This window comes from Pleurodeles waltl, chromosome 6 (assembly GCF_031143425.1).
Source record: "Pleurodeles waltl isolate 20211129_DDA chromosome 6, aPleWal1.hap1.20221129, whole genome shotgun sequence".
Classification (NCBI taxonomy): domain Eukaryota; kingdom Metazoa; phylum Chordata; class Amphibia; order Caudata; family Salamandridae; genus Pleurodeles; species Pleurodeles waltl.
The window spans coordinates 611,397,227-611,422,932 of record NC_090445.1 but is presented as its reverse complement, the minus strand read 5'-3'; the positions used below and the strand labels follow the sequence as shown (position 1 = coordinate 611,422,932).

General features: G+C 43.9%; 1 protein-coding gene across 1 annotated transcript in view; it reads left to right on the top strand.

Moving 5' to 3' along the window:
• The window catches only part of LAD1 (ladinin 1), a 266,379-nt gene that overhangs the window by 142,531 nt on the left and 98,142 nt on the right, over window positions 1-25,706 (top strand). The window contains exon 4 of the mRNA XM_069238901.1: window positions 5,572-6,233. Coding sequence (XP_069095002.1) covers window positions 5,572-6,233 — 662 coding nt within the window. The remainder of the gene's footprint in view (window positions 1-5,571; window positions 6,234-25,706) is intronic.

Sequence of the window (25,706 nt, the reverse complement as noted above, 5' to 3'; positions counted from 1 at the left end):
CTGGTTGATGTAATTCCTTCCTTGTTGATGGGAAAGTTGTAGAACTATGGTGAAATAGGCACAGTCGATTGTAGCACAATGCAATTTCCAATCTTCTTGCTTGTTTACAAGGAGGCACAACCTTCTTTTTAAACTGATGAGACCACCAGCTGCTTAACAATCTAGAAAACCTCCATTGAAGCATTGGCTGCCTCAGCTATCTGGGATGACTATATGGTAAGAGGTTTAGCAGTGTTTGGCTACAGGGATCTCCCTCTATTGGCCACCAGTGCTTGGGAGAAGGATTTCCATTGTCTCATAGGTGACTCTGGTAGTCTGTGCATTATGACAATGTTTGCATAATTGAATAGAGTCATTAACTCCCTTGTGGCCGGTTCAGGGAAAAGATATGTATGGGCCCACATGGCAGCACCTTCCTTGTGGGACAAAGATGGCATCTAACAGATGTCCTTTGTTATGTGGTCGAGAATGATTCAGCAAGAAAAGGTTGAAGGCCCGCATGTCATTTAAGAAGCCCTTGGAATGTGAATCTTCCATACCTCACAATAAATTGAAGTCACCCAAGATGATGGCATAATTAAACAGTAGTGTAACATTTAAAATGTCATCCACTAGGCTAATAGTCTTATCTGCAAGTGTTTGTGGGGACAGTATGCAAATAATAAGCTTGTTTGGGTTGGCCTGTGGCTGGAAGTGCACACCTAAATGTATCCCTTGAATCAAAAGTCAAACTCCAGTTTTCTAAGTGCTAGGGATGAGCTGAAAATGACTGCCACCCCCACTCATTGCATCCACACAATTTTAGTGGAGAATTAAGTAGGTGGCACCAATTCATTTGGCAATGGTCCTCAGAATTTGTTTAGGTAAGGCTACAAAGGTCTAAGTCAAAGGCGTCACAGGTATCTAAAATATCATGCCAGTGTTTAATGGGCAGCTGCACATTAGATAACAGTGCTTTGAGCATGAACTGATTGCTGAGGTTATTCAATAAGACACCATATAGAGGTCTGTGGTAGAGTTCTAATGGAAAAAAGATGATGGATGGAATGTTGAACAAAGCAAACACAGATCTGGGTTTAATAAATCATTTTATTGGCTCACCACTCCACCCCAGTTTAGACCCAGCCATGTGCAAATCAATCTTGACCCTGCTCCCCATGGGAACACTCTAGCTGAACTGCCAGGCCAGGTCTTGCCTGGACCGGAAACAGGCATCCTGGGACCTGTTTAAGGATATCAACATGCCTCCCGCGCCACTGAACACCTTTACACTGCCAATGAACTCCACGCCCTTAATCCAGGATACTCCTTCATCTGCTTCCAGTCCACACTGACGCGCACCAAAGGACCCTTCTCCTGCAAAGCCTGCAATTTCACCTGCAACCTAACTTCCAAACTCCAAATCAAAACAGACAACCGCCTAAGATGCATCCTACTTAAAACCCGCTCCGTCCACAAACATGCAATTGAACTCTGGGACCTTCTGACCACATACTCGCCCGACGTCGCATTCCTCACCAAAACCTGGATGAATTCGGCCTCGGAACCAGACGTAGCCATAGCCATACCAGAAAACTACAAGATCACCAGAAGAGACTGAGTTAACAGACCAGGAGGAGGAATCGCCATAGTCCACAATAACAACATAAGAGTCTCCACCAACTCCCACGACACCATGAACTCCGTCGAACACCTCCACTTCAAAATCCACATCAACGCCAACAAAACACTCAGCGGAACACTGGTCTACAGACCCCCTGGACCCAGACCGCAGTTCTGCGATGACATCGCCGACGCCATCAGCTCCAAAGCCCTCGCCTCAACAGACTACATCCTCCTCGGTGACCTAAACTTCCACCTAGAAAATAACAACGATATCAACACCACCAACCTAATCGACAACCTCGCCAACTTCGGCCTCAAGCAACTTGTCACTACACCCACCCACTCCGCAGGCCACACACTCGACCCCATCTTCTCAGCCAGCAACCACGTCTCTTTCAGCCACACCAGCGAACTCAGCTGGACAGACCACCGCTGCATCCACTTCTCCTACCAGAAACCAGTCACTCACCACCACTGCACACAACCTCCCAGACGCAACTGGAGCAAAATATCAACAGATCAACTGATCTCCACTCTCGCCTGGGCCCCACCCCCTGGGACCCCAGACCCCAACACAGCCACCACCAACCTACATCGCTGGATAGAAGATTGCGCTAACATCCTCACACCGCTCAAAACCCCCCCAAACACCTCCCACAGAATCAAGGCCAGCTGGCTCACCCCAGAACTACCAGAATCCAAACGGCTATGTCGCAGAATGGAAAAAACCTTGCACCTTGACCCTACCAACTCAAACCACATCGCTTTCAATGATGCCCTACGCAACCATCACCAACTGATCCGCACCACCAAAAGGACCCACTTCAAAAACCGCATTGACGCCAACGCTTACAAGAGTAAAGAGCTCTTCGGCATCGTCAATGAGCTCTCCACCCCCAGGACCTGCTCAAACAAACCCCACAGGAGTTCTGCAGCTCACTGGCAACCCACTTCTGTCGAAAGATAGAAGAAATCCACAATAGCTTCAAACCCCAGACCCACCGGCTGACTACAAACACCCAAGAACCCAACGCTCCAAGCAACACCCAGCTCCACACCTGGACCCCCGTCAACATAGAGGACACCGCCATCCACTCCGGATCACCATCGGACCCCTGCCCACACCATATCTTCAATAAGGAAAACATCATCATCGCCCCCTACCTCTGCAAAACCATTAACAGCTCCTTCGAGTCAGCCATCTTCCCAGAAAGATGGAAGCACGCAGAAATCAACGCCCTGCTGAAGAAACCAAAGGCAGACCCAGATGACCCCAAGAACTACCGGCCGATCTCCCTCCTCCCCTTCCCAGCCAAGATCATCGAAAAAATTGTAAACAGCCAACCATCCCGGTTCCTGGAAGACAGCAAGGTACTCAACACCTCCCAATCCGGATTCCGCAGAAACCACAGCACCGAGACTGCGCTCATTGCTGCCACAGACGACAATAGGACCATGCTCGACGAAGGAGAAACAGCAGCACTCATCCTCCTGGACCTCTCCGCAGCCTTCGACACGGTATGTCATCACACTCTCCGCACACGCCTCCACAGCGCTGGAATCCACGACAAGGCACTCGACTGGATCTCGTCATTTCTCTCAGGCAGAACCCAGAGAGTCCGCCTCCCACCTTCCTGTCAGAAGCCTCCAGAATCATCTGTGACATTCCCCAAGGATCTTCGCTCAGCCCCACGCTCTTCTACGTTTACATGGCCCCCCTCGCCAACATCGCACAAACCCACCACATCAACATAGTTTCCTACGCAGACGACACTCAGCTCATCCTCTCCCTCATGAAAGACCCTACAACTGCAAAGAACAACCTCCACAACTGACATCACGCCATCGCCAGCTGGATGGAATCAAGCCACCTCAAGTTAAACACTGACAAGACAGAAATCCTCATCTTTGGCACCAACCCCTCAACTTGGAATGGCTCCTGGTGGCCCACCTCCCTAGGAACCGTGCCCTCACCCACCACCCATGCACGCAACCTAGGCTTAATCTTGGACTCCACACTCAGCATGACTCAGCAGGTCAATGCCATCTCCTCTTCCTGCTACAACACTCTCCGCATGCTCTGCAAAATCTTCAAGTGGATTCCCGTCGAAACCAGGAAAACTGTCATCCACGCCCTGGTCAGCAGCCACGGAAACCCCCTATATGCAGGAATAACAACCAAACTCCTAACAAAGCTGCAAAGAATCCAGAACGCATCCGCCTGCCTCACTCTGGACATCCAACGCCGCGACCACATTTCCCCCCACCTCAGAGACCTTCACTGGCTACCAGTATCAAAGACGATCACCTTCAAACTCCTCATCCACGCACACAAGGGCCTCCACGACACAGGCCCAGCCTACCTCAACGACAGACTCACCTTCCACACCCCCACACGCAATCTTTGCTCTGCCAGCCTCGCCCTCGCCTCCATCCGCCGCACCACTGCCAGAGGAAGATCCTTCTCTCACCTAGCCGCCAAGACCTGGAGCTCCCTACCGCTCCACCTTCACCAGATCCAAGACCTCTTGACATTCAGGAAACGCCTCAAGACATGGCCTTACGACCAGTAGCTCCCCCCTCAGCACCTTGAGACCCTAATGGGTGATTAGTGCGCTCTATAAATCCTTGATTGATTGATTGATTGGGACCCATGTCTGGGAATACCCTTCCCACTTAGGCAACAAAAGAAAAAAGAACAGATGATGGAAGGAACGCTGAGCAATGCAAACATTTACCCTCAGTCACAGATCTGGGTTTAATCCGTAGTTTTATTTTTGCTCAAGATGGCTCTCCAGTTTGAACCCAGCCATATACAAATCAGTCTTGACCCTACCCCCATGGGAATAGTCCAGTCCGAACTGCCAGGCCAGGTCCTCCCTGGACTGGAAGCAAGCCTTCCATGACCAGTTTCAGTTATTCACCAGTCATCAGCTAGGCTAGTTTAAATCCAGTGCCACAGTGTACATGGGACCCACGTCTGGGCATACTGTACTCACTTAGGGCGCGAGAAAAGCAAAAAGAGCAGATGAAGAACGGAATACTGAACAACACAAACATTCCCCCCCAGTCACAGATCTAGGTTTAATTGTTCATTTTTTGTATTTGTTCACTGCACCCTCTCCCCAGTTTGGACCCAGCTATATGTAAATCAGTCTTGACCCTGCTCCAATAATACATTCATTTTTTAGGCTCTCAGGGGATGTATTGATTGGTAAGTCAGTGGAGCACAGGTTGAGTAAGTCACGCTGACTGTAGGTCATTAACTTATCAGGAATCTTACTGGGAAAAGTGGTCCCAAGTCCTTTAGGGAAGCATGGGTAGAGAAAGGCATAGTGGCTGGTAGTTGGCGGCGCCCAGGTGTGGGTGAGTGCTGACGTGCTTGCCTGTGGTGCACCTTTGCCAAGCTGCTGACATGCCCACTGTGCGAATGCACAGCACCCAGCTCTGCATAGGCCTAGGGTGAGTGACACGTGAGCCTAGTGCTCACCCCTTGAGACCAAGGCTACCCTCAAGATGGCCACCATGCTTTGACCGATTTGATACCAATCCAACTGTCTGCAAAGCTGAACGCAGCAGTTGGCACATCTGAGAGAATGTGTTATGCCCCCTGGTTCTGTCCCACCATAGTCACTTCAACATAGAGGCCACCAAGAATGCTGGCAAAATTATAGAAGGACCAGCAGTACTTACTGAGTGGAGAAAAGAAATACCAAAGTCAAGCATTGTTCACTGTGACAACCAATTGCCAGTTGTGTAATATATTGAAGTTTGTTTAAATATAGGTATGTTGGCTGCGGATGGGATTTTGAATTCTGGTTCTTAGGTCAAAGGCAGTGCTTCCGTATGAGATAATGTTGACGCCTTCAACCAAGAGACAAATATTCTGCTGATCCTCTACTATCTTTCTAGTATTTTTGAAAAACTGCTCATTTGACTAATGTTTTTTTCTTTTGTTTCCAAAAGGCCACCGCTGACGAGCAAAGAAGTTCTGTGCGGCCATGTTTAAAAACTCCTAAAGTTGGATCTCCTGTACTTGTAGGACACATTAGCCTAGCCAGCATCTCTGCACCTACCGGAAGCACTGCTGAGACAACCTCACCAGTCAGATCCACCAGCACAATCAAATCCGCCAGCTCCTTCAACATCTGCTCATCAGACATTGTTGATAGACACAATAACCTTGATGCATCTAATGATGGATTGAGAGGGAAAATGGGTTCTAACAGACATGATGGCCCGAACAACAATGAAGGATCCACCAGCCATGATGATTTACACAGTTATGAACATCCCAGCAACCATGAGACATCCAGCAGCCAAGACCAAGCCAAAGAATTGTCTCACTCCCCTAATCATAAAGAAAGTACATTCTTCAGAAAAGGTACAAATGTTCCTTCTTCTGTGCCAACCAGGCTGGAAAGGACAGCTGGGGCTAAAAGCCCTTCTGGACCCACCAGTAACATCAAGGCCACTGAAGGATCAGCCAGTGGCCTTAGCACAGTCAACCCCCCGACTGTAACTACAGCCATCACTCAAACTGGAACCGCCAGACCTGCTGATCTCAAAAGCCCCACTTCCATTTCCCTTATACCAACACAGACAAAGACGTCTCAGGTGTTTGTCAGGTAAAAGAAAATGTGTAGCTATTTCAGGCATATGGTTTAACTAAGCATTCAATGAGAATCAGGCCTTGTCTAGCTGTCAAATGTAAAAAGACAATATTATGGTAATTGTGTTGTAGAATGCTTGAAACGTTGTAACAGACCAATTAGAAAAAGTCCATAAGTCAACTCCTAGGGGAAACACCTGATGATGCGTTTATTTAATATTAGAACAATTAAATGTTGGGAGCTACATCGGAGACAATGGAGTCCTCTGGGCTTTTATTGGCTGGTAAAAGCCCGCGCATCAACATTCCAATGTTCTTTCTTCACAGCAACAGTTGTGAACAAAAGCCTCATGGAGCCCGAGGGGATTTATATCGCCTCAGGCTTCGTGAGGATTTTGTTTTATTTATTAGAACATTCTGCCCTTTAGTGGCAGAATATTCTAATAGCCTTATAACCCTCCGTAGTTGGGCTATACCAGCAACTAAAGTCCCGCTCCCTTGTTAAAGGCACGAGCTGAACGCTGGAGCAGGCCTTTAATGGCCAGTATAGCCCTCTATGGTGGGCTCTAAGGCTATATTCATTTTTCAGTAGCCCCACGCCGAACAGTTGTGAGTTTATTATTCATTTTCAGCTAATATAAGCCCTCCTGATCACACACTGTATTGAATAGTATGGTAAAGTTTCAAAGGAACACACAAAAACCACCAAACGTTCAAGCTGCCAGTGTCCGCCAGTCAAGTAATTTCAAAATAAAACTTCAAATAGTAATCTATAAAGCCACTTCTTTTTGCATTTACAGTTACATTTTCTTCTGTATTTCAACAATATATTATGTGAAATTCAGTCTCTAGCCTCCCTGCTCTTTCCTTGTAGGAAGGACACAGTAATTGTCATTAATAGGCTGTTTAGTGGACTTTGTAAGAACACTAAAATAAAACATATGCATCATAGAGCTTCAGTTCATAGATTTTGTAGTCAGATATTCATAATCACAAATAAATACTTCTTTACAATGGACGTCTCTGAGGCTTTTCACCATTCTAGTGGGTGAAATTAGATAATTTTCTACTTAATTCTCTTCCAGTGCCTTGCCCCTCCTCTCTTCTTTGTAGAGGTACACTACTCTGGATAGAAAGTGGCCTACAGCTCTGTTGAGTTAGAAAAATGGGTGGGTAGGAGACTGAAGAAGAACAGAGAGGTCAAGAGAATCATATAGTGAGAGAAGTAAAGTAGTGGGAGAAAGTAGTTAGAGACAGATGAAGACTAGAGCTGAGTAAGGTAGGGAGAGAGAGAAAGGTGAGGGGCCAAAAAAGAATTGGATGGAGAGTCAGAAAGAGAATACAGTACCTAGGGAAAGAGATACAGAGAGATAGGTATGTTTTTTTTAGAGTGACATAGGGAGAGCTTGAGATCGAGAGAAGGAAATGAGGAGAGATGGTAGAAACATCAAGGGGTGCATATAAGGAGTGGTAAGGTAGAAACAGAGGTGAGTTAGAGAGTGCTTCTTTCTATGCCTTGCCCCGTTGCTCCTCATTTTAGGTGTACACCACTCTGGCTGAACAGTGGTCTCCATCCTTGATGAATCAGAAGAATAGGAGGGACTGGTAAAGAATAGAGAGGGAAATTGAAGGGTGTAGTGAGGGTGATAAAGAAGTTGGAGAAGGAAGTTATAGACAGAGATGAGGAAGAGAACTAGGTAAGGTAGAGAGAGACATAAGGTAAAGAGAGAAAAGTGAGCTAGCCAAAGAAGAATCATGCGGTGAGATTAAAACAGAACACAACAGCTAGAGAAATTGATACAGTGAGATTGGTATTTTTATAAAGTGGCATAGAGAGAGCTTGTGATTGGGAAAGGAAATGTGGGTAGAGTTTTAGGAACACAGAAGGGGTTAGTTAGAAGGAGCAGTATTGTGAGATAATGGGAGAAGTGTAGAAATGTTCAAGGTAGAGACAGTAGTGAGGCTGAGATAGGGGCAAAATAAAAAGAGACAAAAATAGGTCACATAAAGAAAGAAGGAATGATAGGAAAAGATAAAGAAAGTAGCAAAAGGTAGAAAAAAGGAGGTATAAAGAGATAAATAATGAAGTAGAGTGACATACATGAGGTAGAGAAAGAGGAGGTTGGTAATGAGAAAGGGTGAGGTAGGGCTGTAGTGTGATACTTAAATAGAGCTAGGTAGAGGGAGAGAGGTGAGTTTGAGAGGATGCGTTGAAATGGAGAAGTAGGCACAGAGAGAAATGACAAAGAGAAAGTAATGATAGACTGATAAAAAAGAGTTAGCAATAGTGAAAAAGAGGCAGTGAGAAAGGAGAAAGTTGGTGACAGATGAGATAGAGGGTACAGCTTGAAAGAGAGAGTGGAGATGATGCAACAAATAAATGGTGAGGTTGAGAAGGAGGCAAAGATAGGTGTGATAGGGAGTGGTGTATTGAGGGGGGTGGGGTAGAAATGAGACAGAGGCATAGAGAGCCAGAAAAAGAGTAAAAGATAAAGAAAGAGGTGAGGTAGATGAGGTGAGGTGAAGTAAGGAAAGAAACATTACAAAAGAGCACGACCCGCTCCGTAGCCGAACGGGAAGAAACCCAATGATGAAGCATGCCACCAACCCTCACCCGAGTGGGTGAGGGTTTTTCTAACAGGAAAACCCTTTTCCTATCCATCCGGTGGTAGTTCTTTTAGCTGGGCCTCTTTTTTAATGTTATATAGGCTTTGAGGTGGACAGACCCAGCCCCACAACCTCCTTCTCCCTCTTTGTTTTTGTAAGGAAAGATAGACAGAAGTTTTTCTTTCTTAATTTGTAACCAACTTCCTGAAAGTGCAAGGCTTAAGGTCGGACAGACTAGACATTCCTAGCTGTCAAATTAAAAGAATCTATTGCTATTGTTGTGCACACTGTTATGCCATGTCCCCTACAAGCAATTGCCCACTTTTTCCACTATGGGTAGTTGCCGTCTAAGTCTAGGCCTTAAAATGGCACCACCTTTTCAGAACTTTTTGAAGACCAATAGCTACAAACATATTCAGATTCAAAGCACTTACTACAGATCAGTGGAGCCAAACAATAGGTGGCAGTGGAATAATGACTGCCACATCTTCCACAGGTAACTAGTGTCAGTCTACAGCTATGCAATATACTCAACAGGCAGAGATAATATACAACCAAAGTAGTGTCAGCAAGTGTGGAAGAGACCCCTTCACAAATACAACACAGTCTACCTGGAGACTGCCCAAATTGTCCTTTGAATTGAATATCACCACCAAATACATATGTACAGATGAACTTGAGTAAAGTAGTACAGTAGTTGATTGAAGTGTTTTATTCCAGAAAAAACAGGCTGCCGACAAATGTTTTGTCAATTATGACTTTTTCAAGGCTGTTTGCGTAAAACCAATGTATAAATTAAAGTGCTGTTCGCCTTGTGAATGCGCCGCGTAATCTATGTTGTTTCACTTACAACGGATGTACATCAATTTCAAGTAATCCATGCAGGGCCCCAGAAGGAAAGGGAGTAAAAAGAGGTGCTGAAGTTCAAGAGGCACAATCTGTATGGTGCAAACAGTAACAAAGTAATATCATTAAGTCACTGCATAGTGCAGCGAGGTTATGCTGGAGGGCAATGCCTAATATAGGGTAGACCCTGGCATCTCAAGAAGAGGTGTTTGAAACTCCTGACCATTCAAAATCCTCCATTCCTTGTCTCTGGTGCCTGTCTGCTCCCTCATTTTGAGAGTTGGTACTTGTGTGGGGAAAATGAGTATAAACAACAGTGCCATCAACTCATGTAAAATAAGCACATACTTAAGTCCTCAATTCCTGTTCCTATATTTGACCTTATCTTCCCACAGCTGCCTTGGTTTTGATCCTGTCTACTCCCCTAGCTCTTTGAGAGGGTCTCTTCCCATCGACTCTCAAGTAGTAGTAGCAGGTAGTACCCTGTAGTGGAAGAGGGGGGACTTTTTAATCTCCACTTTTGTGGATAAATGGCTTCCACTCTGGCTGCATTAGATAGACACATGAGAGGGAGACCACTGAGGAGTCCCATATGTTGTGTGGGAGATGTGAGTGCCTTCACAGCTTGGATGAAATTCTTTGTTGGAGACAGTGTTTGGAGGTCTTCAATATTCTTTTAATCCATAGCTTTTACATGCACATCCATTTAAAATATGTAGCCAAATCTAGGGATTTAACATTAGTAAATATTTTGAGGACAATGGAAGCAGCATAGAGGAAGCTGAGTCACCTATCAACAAATGCTTTTATAGTTTTGTGCACTTGTTTTTCAGAGGTTATGGTTTGAGTTTTAAGTATGTCTTCAGTGCCTCAATTTGACCAATGCACTGTTTAATGTGTGTGGCAAAAACTGTGCAACCAAAACATGTATATTTGAAAATCAAATGTGCAGTGATAATAAAAATCAGACTCCAGGAAGGCTCTAAAAGTTCTAAATAGAAACTGAGCAATGTGGGGGCTAGGATAGATTGTTGGGGAATGCCAGGTGTGATGAAGAGTAAGTCAAAGATGTAGAGCCTTGTTACAAGTCTGGTGGTCAATAGACGTGCCAGGCATGCGGTGGCCGTCTGACCTCCAGCTGCTTTGACGGTCTGACCCTCAAATTGAGAGTTTGACTGTCGGAGCACCAAAAGACCACTGTCTCAACCATGATCAGTGATCCCGACTGGATGACAGAGGTCATGGTTGTAATCAGCCACAGCTGTGCTGATGTCAGCACCGCTGTGCTGATGACAACCTTGTTCTCTGCCAGACGTTTCATGGTTGTCTGACCCCCATGAAAAGGCTGGCAGGGAACAAGTGCAAGGGGCCACAGGGGGACCGCCGCCCAGCACTCTTGAATTGCACACTGTCTGCTGTGCAGACAGTGTGCATTTCAAGAAAGCTGGTGCACCCTGCATGTGGCAGCATTGCCGCCGGCTCAGTAATGAGCCGAGAACAATGTTGCCACACATTTCCCGCTGGGCTGACCTGTGGAAACCTTGGTTTCCGCAGGTCAGCCCAGTTGAAAAAGTTGTTTTGGGGCCAGTGAGGAGACCTTCAGCACCATGGAGGTCTCCTTGTCTGAAGCTTGGCAGAAGGATGTCCGCCAAACCGCCTCGCTGTCCTCAGTTTTGCTCATTTGGCAGCACTTTCCCATGAGTGCCAATCCTGATTTCATAATGTTTTTAAGGTGCTGTGGTTAACAGTATCAAAAGCTGCGGAGATATATAACAAGGTGATGAATCAAGCTTTGTCATGATCCATGCTCCCATAGTGTGCTGTCAGCTACCTGAAGCATGGTTACGCCGGCCTTGTGACCTTCTCTCAAGTCAGTTTAGTATGAAGTGTATCATTTGCTCTGCCACACATCTTTCCTCTAGCATTGCTATGAAACGAATGTAAGACATAGGTTAGGGTTCCCTTTTAGATTTTAGTTTTAGAACTAATGATCCCTGTTTTTGTTGTTGTAAATGTTCTTTGTGTTTGACGGAAGAGTTCATGATCTTCAGGCAGCTAAGTACCAAAGTGGGGCACATAGATTAACGGTGCAAGGAATGTTTCATTCCGTCTGCAGAACTGGTGGATTTTGGTTACTTCATGTTACTCTTGTAATGTGGAATTCTGGCCAAATTTCACCAATTACCGCATGGTGGAATTTTTCCCCACTAGGCTTCAGAAATGCGAGAGAGATTTGGCATCCCCTATAGCCATTTCCTAGCACGGGCGGTGGTGGGTGGTCATGGTCAGAGGGCTGCTTCTCGTGTAGATTTGCTGCTGCTTAAGTAGATTTTCTTCTTGAGTGGCAGCAAATAATCATCTTGAATGGCTGTGCATTCTTCCAGTTTTTCAGCACTGCTCATACTGATGATGATAAAGTGCAGCATGAACAGTGCAACATGCATATTGTCTGTCCAGTGGCAGAACTCTGCAGAATCTTGCAGAGTTTTTGTGCATCTCTGCAGAATTCCACAGAAGGAAACTCTACAAGTTCTGCCCACCCCTAATATTGATGTGGCTACAAAAAACAGTGAATGACTAGGAGATTGTTGGATATTTTTCTACTGGCTACAATTCTCTCCATGGCATAGAGAAATTACTGGGTAAGGAGAGGTCCAGACATACTTGGACAGATCGGCAAGGAAGTTTGGGTGGGCAAGTTGAGTTTTCGAATGATCAATGGGGGGCTTGAATCTTCAATGTCTTCATTGATCTTTATGACCTTGTTTGCAATGAGGTTGGAAAAGTCAGTACAGAAGTAGAAAGTGCTTCACCCTTAAAGTCGGTATTTATATTGGAAGATAATTACTCACCATCAAGATATCTGAGAAACTTTCTAAAGAAGTGGAATAACATGCCCTCTTTTCAGGTCAAAGGGAAGAGATGCTGCTTCGAAGGAGGAATTTTATAAATTGCATAGCACAAGAGCTACCATGATGGCTTTCAGCACCATTGTTCATAATGGGCAGGAATCATCAGCAGAACCAAAAATTTATAAGGTTTTATAATCCTTACTATGTGCTCATTGGTTAATGTTCTGAGGTTGGACAGAGGTTCTGTGTCATATGAGACTGCCTTTCTTCCCTGACAAATTAGTTGGAAAGCTTGATCTATGGTTTTCAACTTATCAGCAGTGGTGGGCAGTAGTTGTAGCAGGGAGGAGGGCTGGGGTCCACATACCCACACTCACTCACATCCATGCATTCACACACACACACACACACACACACATTCACAACACTCAATCACAAATACACGTGCCTTCATAAATACACACACGCACCAATCATCCAAAAATATAAAACTTACCTTCACAGTAGGTCCCAGGGAGGGAAGCCTCAAAGGGCTAGGAAGGTTAAAGCTGCTGCTTTCTCTCATTGGTTGCCCTTAGGTCTGTCAGTGATGAAAATCAACAATTCCTCACTCATCACAGATTTGGATGGGGTCAGTGAGACTGCTGACCCCACCCCACTATATGATGAGATGTCACTGATTGACATACAGCCCTGGGCATTTCAGGCCTTAAAGCAGAAGCACCTAGGTCTCAGGCAATCACTGATGTTATCCTTCATCACGAGGGGAGGGGTTTAAGGGCCTTGAGGCACTTTTGCCAGGCTGAGGAGGCTTAATGCTGAATTACCCAGGTCTGAGGCAATCATTGATGTCCCCCTTCGTCATGGGGGGACGGTTTAGCAGCCTTGTGGCACTTTTGCCAGGCTGAGGAGGTGACAGGGCTGTTAAATCCTCAGCCTGGCAAAGTTCAGCTCATGAAGCCTGGCACCTGCTCATATAATGCCAATTCAGCTCCTGGCCGCTTAATCTAAACTAGAAGAGTGGCTTTGTGGCTGACCTTTCCTCAGCCTGGAAGACAGTCTTCTTTTCTGGGTAAAAATGGGGGGATGGGTGGAGCCCCTCAGTGCATACATACGAGCCGTGGCTGCTAATCAGTGAAAAATGAGGAACGTGATTAAATAGAGCAAAGGTGATGGAGAAAGGATTAGTTGAGCACTGACCAGGTTTTCTAGTTCTTTTATCATTTTGAAAATGTTTTGAACCATATTTCTGCTTCGTGAAAGACGAGAACTGTAGAACTGGGTGTGGGCCGGCCAAACCTCCCATTTATATTCTTTCAGAACAGCATCAGATCCCCCAAATGAGGGAATAACTTGTTTGCTTCTGAACCTGCGCCATATTATAGGCAATGGTACATAGGCAAACATGCCCACAAAAAAGGTGGCACACTGATAGTGCACCTCCTAAGGGCAGCCATCAGGTGGAGCGAAAGGGGCTCCCATGGATCCCCCCAGACATCCCTCTTCAGGCAGGTACACTGACTCACTGCACCCACCTGCAGGGGCATTTCTCATCCCTCATTGAAGTACAGGTGGGTTGCCGCCTGCTCAAAGAAACATGGTGCAGCTTGTATGAAACCGCTCTATATTTCTCTGAATGCACTGCCCCCAGGGCAGCGTGACTTTGCAGCTGTCCTGGTCACTGTGCATTCATATTCATAATAACAGTGAGAAACATCCCTGTCTGTGCCAGGCACACCTTTTGAAATGTGCTCCATGGTGCAAACAGGAACAGTGCTCCCAATGTATAATATGGGCCCAGGTGACACCTTCACCATTTGCACAGCTTCACTGCATTTCTTCTGGGGAGCCGGTGCAGGTTTCTAATGTGGGTGAAGATGTGGCTGTAGCAGGGGATGCCTAGAATGAGTCTGGCTGCTGAGTTCTGAATTCTATGGAGTCTTACTTGGAGTGTCTTTGTGATTCCGGCATAGAGAGCCTTGCCTTAGTTGAGTCTGCTGCTGACAAGTGCATGGGTGACCGTCCTTCTTGCTACAGTGGGGATCCACTTGAAGATTTTCCAGAGGAGGCGGAGAGTGTGGAAGCATGACAATGAGATAGCTTTGACTTGGTGGGTCATGGACAGCATGGAGTCCAGGATCATGCCTGGGTTACATGCATTGTCAGTGGGTGGGGGGTGCTTCAAAGGACAGCTGGCCACCAAGAGTCATCCTAGGCGGAGAGAGTGGGGTCAAGGGTGGGGATCTCTGTCTTGTCTGAGTTGAGCTTGTGGCAGCTGTTTTTCATCAGCGACTTCTCTCATTCCATTGTGGAAGTTGTTCTCAGCTGTTGATAGTGAGGGCAAGAATTAGCTGAGTGTCGTCCACGTAGGAGACTATGTTGAGGTCATGCTGACGATTTTGGTGAGCTGAGCTGTGTAGATATTGGAGAGGGTGGGGCTCAGGGAGGAGCCCTGGGGTACTCCACAGCAGATTTCTGTTGGTTCTGAGAAGAACGATGGGAGTCTGACTCTCTGGGCACTTCCAGTGAGGAAGGAGAAGATCCACTCCAGGGCCTTACTGCAGATGCAGACATTGTGAAGTCTGGTGCATAGGGTGATGTGGGATATGGCGTCGAATGTGGCGGACAGATTGAGGAGGATGAGGGCAGCCAGGTCTCCGTGGTCCAGTATGGTGCGGATGCCATCCGTGGCTGTCTCAGTGCTGTGGTTGCTCCTGAAACCGGATAGGGAAGGGTCCAGGATGTGGTTTGACTTGAGGAATTCTGTGAGCTATGTGTTGAATGCTTTTTTGGTTACCTTGGCTGGGAAGGGAAGACGAGAGATGGGTCTGTAGTTTTTCATGTCTTTAGGATCGGCAGAGGGTTTCTTTAATAGCATGCGTGCTTCCAGTCTTTCAGGAAGGTGGCAGTTTTGATGAAGCGATTGATTGTCCAGCACAGTTCGGGGACAATGTTGGCCCTGGCTTGGTTGAAGATATGGTGTGGGCACAGGTCCGAGGGTACTCCTGAGAGGATAGATTTCATGAGTTTTTGGGTGTCTTCCCTGTAGATAGGGGTCCATTGGCTCAGCGTCAGCTGGGGATAGGGTCCTTGGTGGTGGTGGGGAGCAGTGGAGGTGGGATTTGGCTCTCAAACCCTTCGTATGTATCTGGACTTTCCGGTGGAAAAAGGTGGCAAGGTTGTCACAGAGGTCTTGAGAGGGGGGATATCAATGGTGTCCGTGCCGGGGTTCACTAATTCCTTGACTATGTTTAAAAACTCCTTGCTGTTGTGCGCTCTGGTGCAGATGCGCACCTGGATTGTGGTCTCTCCTGATGCTCTGATGAGTTGGTGGTGCGCGGTGACTGTGTTTTTGTATACTGTGCAGTCTGCCATGTTTTTGCTGTTCCTCCATTTTAGTTCAACTTGTCTGCAGGTGCATTTAGAATCTTGGAGATCGATTGTGAACCAGCTAGGTTTCTTGCGGTGCTGGTTTCTGGCAGGGTTTCTTAGGGGGGCTACGGTGTTTACACACTTGGGGGATCCAATGGTAAAGGTTGCGAGCTGAGTTGTTTGCACCCAAGGTCTCAAGTGGACGGGAGTGCCAGAGTGCTTCGGTGACCTGGGCTTTGGTGACCTGGGCTTCGGTGACCTTGTGGCAGTTGCTGCAGGGCGGGGGGCAGTGGCTTGGTGGTGTATGGTGGTTTTGGTGACTGTAAAGTGGACGCACTGGTGGCCTGTCCAGAAGTGTTCGGAGGTGTGAGAGAGGCAGATGTTGTTTCCCGCTAGAAGCGATGGTCAAGGGTGTGTCCTGCTGAGTGAGTGGGAAGCTTGACAAGTTGCTTGAGACCAAGGGTGGAATGGTTGTCCAGGAGGGATGTAGACTTTTCTCCCTACAAGCCTTCCTCGCATTTCACTCATTTTCCCACAGCCCTTCTTCCTCATTCTCTTCTGTTTTTTCTCTTCTCATCCTCCTCCTCTTCTGTCAGCTCTTGTGCCTCATTCACTTTTCCTCAGTAAGCACACTGCAAAGTGAAGTAGCTGCTCCATTTTGCCAACTGTGTTTCACCTGAAACTCAGCCCCTCGTCTGTCTCAGTCCCTCATTCTTCCACTTCCAATATTGATAACTTGAGAACTATTGTATTGGATAGTACTAACACCTGACACCTGTTATTTACATCGAAATATACAGTAAAATAGTGGCAGCAAGATGTGTGCAATAAAGCGTATTCACGTTTTCATTGTCTTCCCCTAGAAATGTCTTCCTTGTGGATTACTGTGCCCATCATTCTTCTCACCCTATCACTTCTTCCTTCTGCACAATTCATTATTTCTTAGTCTCTCTACTATTACTGAAGCCCACATCCTTCTTCATTCATTTATGTTCACTGCTTTTCTCTTTTTCTCCTGTTGTTCATTTTCTCTTGATTCCTCCTGTCACTTCATTTCTCTCTTTTCACTTCTCCATTATTTTGCCTCATCTGGCAATTTTCACCTTCTTTCCTCTACTTAACTATTTACATTTTTTCCCTTCCCTGTACCCTGTTTTACTCTCTTTCATTTTCCTCCTCATTTCCCCCCTCAGAGAATCTCTGTACCTTGCTTACATTAACCCTTCTGCCCCCTTTTGTTCCTCAAAGTCTCCATCCCTCAACTTCTTTTTATCATCCCTTTCTCTTCAGCCTCTTCAGTCCTAGGCACAATTTAGCTGTCTCCTGTACCTTAACTCGGTTCTTTTGCTAGACTTTGATCAAAGTGTTATTACTCTATATAAATAAACAAAATTATCTTCTTTTCTTGTTCTCGAGTCACCCTTCATAGGCTGTCTCTCAATGATTCCTCTTGAGTGCATTTCATGCTGCAGTTCAGTTTTCCCTCAGCAGTCTGGCAGAAGAGACAATCGTACACCATGAGACAGAGTGAGGTGTAAAAGGCCAATTAATTAGGACAGATTGCATCCACATGAACATATTAGCATTGCTATAACAACAACATCTTTAATGAAACTCCTCTTTTCAAACCTACCATTTTCCCATAACCCTAAGCTTTTCTCCTACACACCATCTTGCTTACACTCTTCCATTACACCCATCACTCTATCACCACTTTCGATTCCCAATCACTTTTCTCACTTCCTCTCCCCAAGCATCCTCCAGTGAAGCCTTTTTAATATGTCCCAAACATCCCATATACATTCATCCTTCACCTGTGTTCTCTTCTCCCTCTCCCGAGGGGTGAATCCACCTGCACCTGTCTCTCTACCCCTCAAATCCCCCCACCCAGGAAAACCCTGGAGGGTGATTTACTGCACTTCTCACAACCTCGGCCTGTGACACCGCTACCATCAGTAACGCCCATTGTTACCCGCAGTCCCGCAAACCTGATAAGGTCCACGGCCTAAATTAAACAACTGAGGTGGTGCTGCGTGGAGTCAGAAAAAGGCTGACCCCACCTCTCCTGACTCCTTATAAACCCACCTAAATCCTATCTTCTCCTGGCCTACTCCTGCTACACAAAGATTCCTTGGGGAAGACTAGGCGGCACCTGTCACTTCCCCTGGACCATTCAGTGTTCACACTGGTAAACTCTGCACGATGTTAAGAGCAAACTGGTCATGGGGCACACAAGGTGCCATGGGGTGGCCTATTCACGAGAAATGTGACTGGAGCACTGGCCTCAGTTGGCCCAGAGCTGGCATTGACAACTACTAACCTGCTTGGTTCAAGGTGCGGACTTTCTCTGAAATCAAGATAAACATTACAGCTATTGTTAAAATGAGGCACTCAAGTGAATCAATTGAGCTGAAAATATAACTTCCTTTTCTAAAGTTTGTGGTGACTACCATGCTTAAATTGAGCAGGTGGTTGATGGTGGGGGCTGTAGTGTCTTGCATGTTTGAGGATGGAACTTTCCGGCTCCCAACTAACAATATCAGTGTGACATAATCGTTAGAACAGAATGTAATGAAAGCTTGGTTTAGAATGTGGGGCGTTCACAGGTACATGCAGAGGAATAAAGATGTGATTTACAGCTTTGTGTGTGGTGTAGTAATTGGTGGGTACCCAGGCTGGAGAGCATACTACAACTGGTAACAAGATAGGGGATAAGTAGCATAAAGAAGAAAGTGCTCTCCTGGAGAGTTCGCCGTGGTCCAAGCACACTGCGTGTGCATGCCACGTGTCCCTTCGTCAAAGTGCTGAGTCATCGGTTGGCTTATGTGGAGCCAAAGCACAAATTCAGCCGGTGTGAAGTGGCTGAATGGAATTCTAGGCATCATTGATCAAGAAGCTCCAACCAAAACTATTTTAAAGGTACCGCACTGCAACACAAAATAAGGTCATACATTATACGAAGCTTTATCGCTGCATTGTGTGAAAAGAGAAACTGAAAACAAGATCACTCAAGTACATGAAAGGATAATCTGCTTACCTGAACCAATTAAACAGAGTCATCATCCTGTGGCCAAAGGTGGCTCCAAGAGAAGTGCCTGGGATTGTGCCTACAGAGCTGTCCATATCTGCAGCAGTGAGAAATGTGGCAGAAGGCTGTTCGGCTGATGGAGTCCATCAAGGATGACCCTTAGGCTGGATCATCGTAGGGGCAGGGTAGGGGCATGAATGAAACAGATCCTGATTTCCATCAAGAGGAGCCCGAGAGAGCTCCGGTTGCAGCAATCCTGTGAACAGTTACAATGCTGTCACATTCCTAAAACCACCACCACATTTTGATACTGCCAAAACGCAAAATATTAGTGATAGATGGACTGCTTGGATAGGGACAACTGAAGATTACATTGATGCATATGAAGAGACTTATAACAAAAAGGTTATCAAGTATTTCAACAGTCTTTCAGGTGATGGTGTGAAAGAAGTCATAAAGAAAATGCCCAGAACTGAGGAAGAAGCCATGTAACATCAGAATAAAAATGCTTTGAATCTCAAGTTCAATCTAGTTCCATATGTTGAATATGAATGTTACATTTTCAGTCAAGAATGTTGGTGAAACTATTTATGAGTTTGTGGAAAGACTTGATGCACTCATAATCACACACTGTAAATTCAATTAATTTAATGATGAATAAGCTATGAATCTTAGAGTATGGACGAATGCTGAGAGAAGCTCTTAGGGCCTAATTACAACCATGTTGGTCGGACCGCCATACTGCCAATGCGGTGGTCGGGAGGAAGCCACATTACAAAGTTCCCGATGGGCTGGCGGAGCAGTCAGTACAGCAGCATTGGCTTCTTCTCTAAGGGAGAGCCAATTCCAGCTGCGCTGACTGCACCGTCGCACTAACTGCACCACTAGCACAGTCAGTATGCACACTGTTCCGATGGCAGACAATGCACATACCAACTGTGCTGATAGGGGAGCCAGTGTACTGCCCACAACATGGGCAGTACCGGTGCTTCACCCACCCTGTGGCCCTTTCTCTGCCTTTCTGCCGACCTTTTCATGGCAGTGTTGGTGGAAAGGCAGATAAAAATATGGACGGCGGTGCCACAGCTGAAACCCCCTCTATATTCTGCCTCTCTCTCGACCGCTGCCGTAACAGGGCATCAGGAGTTGGTGGCTGTCCTGTGGCAGTTTGACCGCTACCATCCAAATCGTGCGGTCAGACTACCACAGGTTGTGGCGTCACACAGCCAAAGTCAGTGCGGCGGTCTTCAGACTGCTGTACTCGTAATTAGGTCCTTAGTCTGGCGCGAGTGCCGATGTATGCCAGAGTTGAGGAATGTGACAAGCTGCTGACATGGAGGCCTGAGGTGCCCTTAGCAAGTCAGTAATGAGTGTGAAAAGTAAGCCAAGGCAAAAGACTGGACACAGAGTGAAGTCCACATACAAAAAGAAGTTGTGTTTTAGATGTGAATTTTCGTTTCCACATGAAGGAAAGTGTCCCGCCATTGTACAGGTATGTAGTTGCTGTGAGAAAGAGAACCATTTTGTGACAATGTGTAAAGAAAAGGAAAAAATAAGTGCCTCACGGCGTGAAGACAAAATGGCCACCTGAACAAACCAGAAGCAACCTTTTATACATGGCCACAAGGACAAGCAGTGAATTCAGTTGAAGAAAATTTATACTAAATGAAGTCGCTTATCATCTAAATCATTGTTAAATAGTTTATGCACCTCAATAATAAGTGAAAGTGATGAAGGTGGTTGTGTCATGCATGTTGATATTTACCTCAGAGAAACGTGTGCATGTTGGATTGGTCGCATGTGAAAAAAGAAGTCAGTCAAAGAAAAGTTGACATACCAAAGCAGCAAAATCTGCATAATCATACTAACATTGTCCAAAGACTACATTGAAAATAAATGGTTGTTTAATACCTTTCATCATACGATGAACTGCCTCCATTCCTGAGGCTTACTCCATGGAAGACCACAGTATATACTTGGGCTCCATCAACGCCCATAAAGAATCTAGGTTCATTTGAAGCAACAGTAAAACATAAGAAAACAAAGATACAAGCACTGATCCATGTGCTTCAGAGTGAAGCATCAAGTGTCTGTTTACCCCGCTTCAATACGTCTGATATGGGACTGATTTCTGTGAATTGTAACATGAAGGCTCATCACAAAATAGTAAGTCAATTCCCATTGTTGTTTCATGGTTTAGGAAAGTTTAAGATTATGAAAGTAAAACCATACTGTTGCTCAGAGACAGGCGAATTGCTGTTTCATTTACAAGAAGCTGTTGAAAAAGAACGTGAATCGCTACTTAAGCATGATATTATTGAGCATTCCACTAGTCCAACACCGTGGGGTTCTCCCACTGCAGTAATGCCAAAAAAGGACAGTGAAGGAGCAGTAAGCAAATGCATTGACAAGGGTCAGGCAATCAAAGCAATTGAATGAGAACGGCATCCAGATTCACACATTGCTGACATGATTACACAATTATAGGTGCAAAGGTTTTCTCTCGACTTGATTTAAATAAAAGTTCTCATCAGTTGGAACAGAAAGCTGAGGGTACATTACAACCTTTTCTGTACATGTTAGTTTGTTTAGATACAAGAGACTTAGGATCTCATTATGAGTTTGGTGGTCCTAGGACCACCAAACTCATGGTGGAGGTCAAAACGCCGCAAGCCTGGGCAGTCTGACCACCAGATTTTGATTCTGGTGGTCAAACCACCACAAGACCGCCGCACTATTTCCATCCAACTGACTGGCGGAAACGTCATAAGACGACGTTTCCACTGGTCAGCTCAGTGGAAACATCATAATATGAAAGTGGTGAAGCTGCCACATTTACAGCCGTCTCACCACCGCCATATTTGGTGTGTCATCGGCTGTAGAACTTTTCAAAGACTTCATTAATTGTATCATACAGCCTGTTGTGAATGCATTCAATTATTGCGTTGACATATTGGTTTTCGGAGCTATAGAGAAGGAGCACAATAGAGTTCTCACACACACACAAGTACGTTGTGTACTCACTGATGCAGGTTTGACATTGAATACCAACAGGGGTGTGTTCAGCAAAACAAAAGTTCTTTGCCCATATCTTTTCTCATGGGGGATGACACCTGATCCTACAGGTGTTCAGACAAAATATTGATTCAAAAATATCGAGTTAGGCACATATTGAGTTTTCAAACTCATGACACAGAAATATTGTGTGCAAAAATATTGTTGACAGAAATATCGATGTTTTAAAGAAATATCATTTTTAAGTTTCTTTATGTGTTTAAACTATATTTTAATTGTCTATGTTTTATATTGTTTGTGTAATTTTTGTCAATAGTTTGTGATTTTAAGTAATTTATTTTTTAAATGTAATTGCAAAATAGTAATTCATAGTTTGTAGCAGGATTTGAGGTTTGTAGGGGTACAGGGTGGGAAGTTAATTAAGTATAATTAATTTGTATATTTTTTAAACTAGGATGGGAAGGTAATTCAATTGCAATTAATTAATTATAAATTATTTATTTATAATTAATTGTTAATTTATTCTGTAATTTTGTAAATATTATAATGTTTTACTTTAGATATATGTTTAATGTTTGGCTATAGTGTGGGAATTTAGTGAAATAATTATTAAATAAAAAAAATTCTTATATTAATTATTTAAAAAAAATATAATTCTTTTATTTTTTTATTCTTTTTCATGTATAAATTAACAAAAATGTCAATAGTTTTATAATTTTATGAAATTAATACTTGTATTAAAATGAGGTATGTGTTTGAAGTGAAGTACTTTCCCTACTGTTGCACAGACTGGATTTGGAATAGTACATTTTGTACCTCCTGAGTCCAACGCTTTCCCTACTGTTGTACTGACTGGAGTAGGAACACTAGATTTACCTCTCCTGAGTCCCACACTTTCCCTACTGTTTCATCTGACTGGAATGGGAATAGTAAATTTTACCCCTCCTATGCTGAACGCTGTCCCTACTGTTGCACAGAATGGAGTGGGAATAGTAAATTTTACTCTCCCTGAGTCCAACATTTTCCCTACTGTTTCACAGTCTGGAGTGAGGATAGTAAATGTTACCCTTCCTGAGTCGAACACTTTCCCTACTGTTGCACTGACTGCAGTAGGAACAGGACATTTTACCCCTTCCGAGTCCAAAGCTTTCCCTACTGTTGCACCAACTGGAGTGGGAATAGTAAATTTTACCCCTCCTGAGTCCAATGTTTTCCTTACTATTGTACACACTGGAGTGGGAATAGTTAATTGTACCCCACATTAGTCCAACGCTTTCCCTACTGTCACACAGACTGGAGTGGGAATAACAAATTTGACCCCTCCTGAGTCCAGCGCTTTCCATATTGTTGCATCGACTGGAGTGGCAATAGTATGTTTTACCCCTCCTAAGTCCAATGCTTTCCCTACTGTTGCACAGAGTGGAGTGGGGATAATATATTTATTATTCGTAGAAATGCAAAGTTTTTTTTTTTTAAATATTGTTTACCATTATATTATTATTATTATGTTTCTGTGTATTTTAATTTTGTGTAATTAGTATTTTTTGTCATATATAATATATTTTTAGTAAAATGCATTTTTTTTAGTTTTTTATCTTTCTTATGTGTAATTAAATTAGTATTTTTTAATGCTTTTCTAAATTATTTGCAATGGTTTTTAATATATTGTAGATATATATATATATATATATATATACATAGATTTATGTATATATATATATATATATGTATATATATATATATACATATATATATATATATATATATATACTACTAATATATACTTGTATATTATTACTTTTACAAAATATTAAATTATAATGTAAATTAAAATTATTATTTTAATAATAGTTTTACATTATATATGCATAAATAAACATACATACATCCATATATGTAAAATGGGCTTTGCTCAGTCCAGTGTCCTAAGCCTGACAAGCCACTGGCACTGCAATCAAACATCACCAGGAAAGCGGAATAAAAGTGCGTTCTCTTAGACAGCCAGTTAATACTGTTAATTTCACTAAATGACACGCTTCGACCATCACAGTGGCCTTGCTCACATACGCATCATTTAGGAAGTAAACAGTATTAGCTGGCTCCCTGAGAGAACACTCTTTCATTCCATTTTCCTGGTGACTTTTGATATGCATATATATGTGTGTGTGTGTTTGTTTAAATACGTATATACTTATATATATTGTTTATATTCTTTAAATCGATTTAATTTGCATTATATCACTGTTTCATGTTAATATTTTTAACGTTTACTATTTAAAACTATATATATTTTAAAACCCTACATTTTTTCGATATTAGTATAAAACAATATTTTTTTTCAATATGTTTGTACTTTCAATTATAAGTATAGGAAAACAACATTTTTGTGCCCAATATTTTTGACACAATATTTTTGTTAGGTTTTCAATATTTTGTCAGTGAACTATCCTGCAAATGTACAAGCTCTGTCAAATGCTGATCTCTCACAACATTTTTAAATGGTAGATTACTTTACTGGCATGGCCACCTAGTGTTCAAGATACATACAAGACTTTGCCACTGTTAGTGCTCCATTACGAGAGTTGACGAAGAAAAATATTTGTTTTCAATGATCACAAAAAGGTGAGAGAAGTTTCAAGAGAATCAAACACGCCATTGAAAATGCTACTGAAATGGCATACTTCATTCCAAAGCTTAATACAGAGGATGTAGTCGACCCTATTCCGGTTGGGTTAGGCTCATCCTCACACACCATAGTGTGTGCCTAAATGTTTGATGGCATACTATGGCCTATGTTAGAAGAAGCTTGTCGCAAACAGAACATGGCTTATTCACAACCTGAGAAAGAAAGAAAGGCTAAGGTGTGGACCTGTACCGAAAGCCTTTTAGACTGGTAACTGATCATCAAACTTTGCTGACCATCTTTGGCAATCCAAAAGCCAAGATTCCACCTCACGTTGAATGATGGAGACTAAAATTGCAGGAGCATAATTATACAATTGTGCATCATCCTGGCAAACATCAGAATCCTGCTCACTACTTTTCGAGAGTGCCTATGCAAGGTCAAGGTACTGTATCCAAAATGGCTGAGGCCTTCAGTAATTTAATTCTCAGGTAAAGTACACCAGCTGCTATATCATTAGCCCAGATTATCAATGCCATGAGCCATGATAGTGACACTTTGAAGTTAAAGGACATAATTACTCATCAGTCTCAGAACAAACACATTCGAGCTCGCAATAATGATGGTGAATTTCAAAAATACAATAATGTCAAAGATTAATTGTCCATAACTCAGGAAGGAGTTATAGAGCGAGGGTCAAGAATCCTGATTCTGGAGAGTCTGTGACAGAAAGTGGCTCACGAAGGACATTGTGGGATTGTTGCCACAAAAAGAGCTCTCTGAGACCGAGTTTGGTTTCCATACTTAGATGAAAGAGTTGAGAAAGAACCCAAGGCCTGTTATACATGCAACTACCTTTCATCCTATGTTGTTCAACATACTTCAAATATGTCACAACTCCCTAGACATGCATGAGAGAGAATAACCATCAACTTCTTTGTTCCACTTGATAACGGATATTATCTAATGGTGACTGTAGATGAATACTCAGGTTTCCCATGGGTTGAAGATCTCTCATCCACAACTTATGAATGAGACATTGAAAAACTAGATGGCATACTCGCAACAAGTGGCATCAAAGCCATGGTGAAGTCTGATAATATCCTGCCCTTTAACAGTAAAGAATTTAATGAGTTCCTGGAGCAT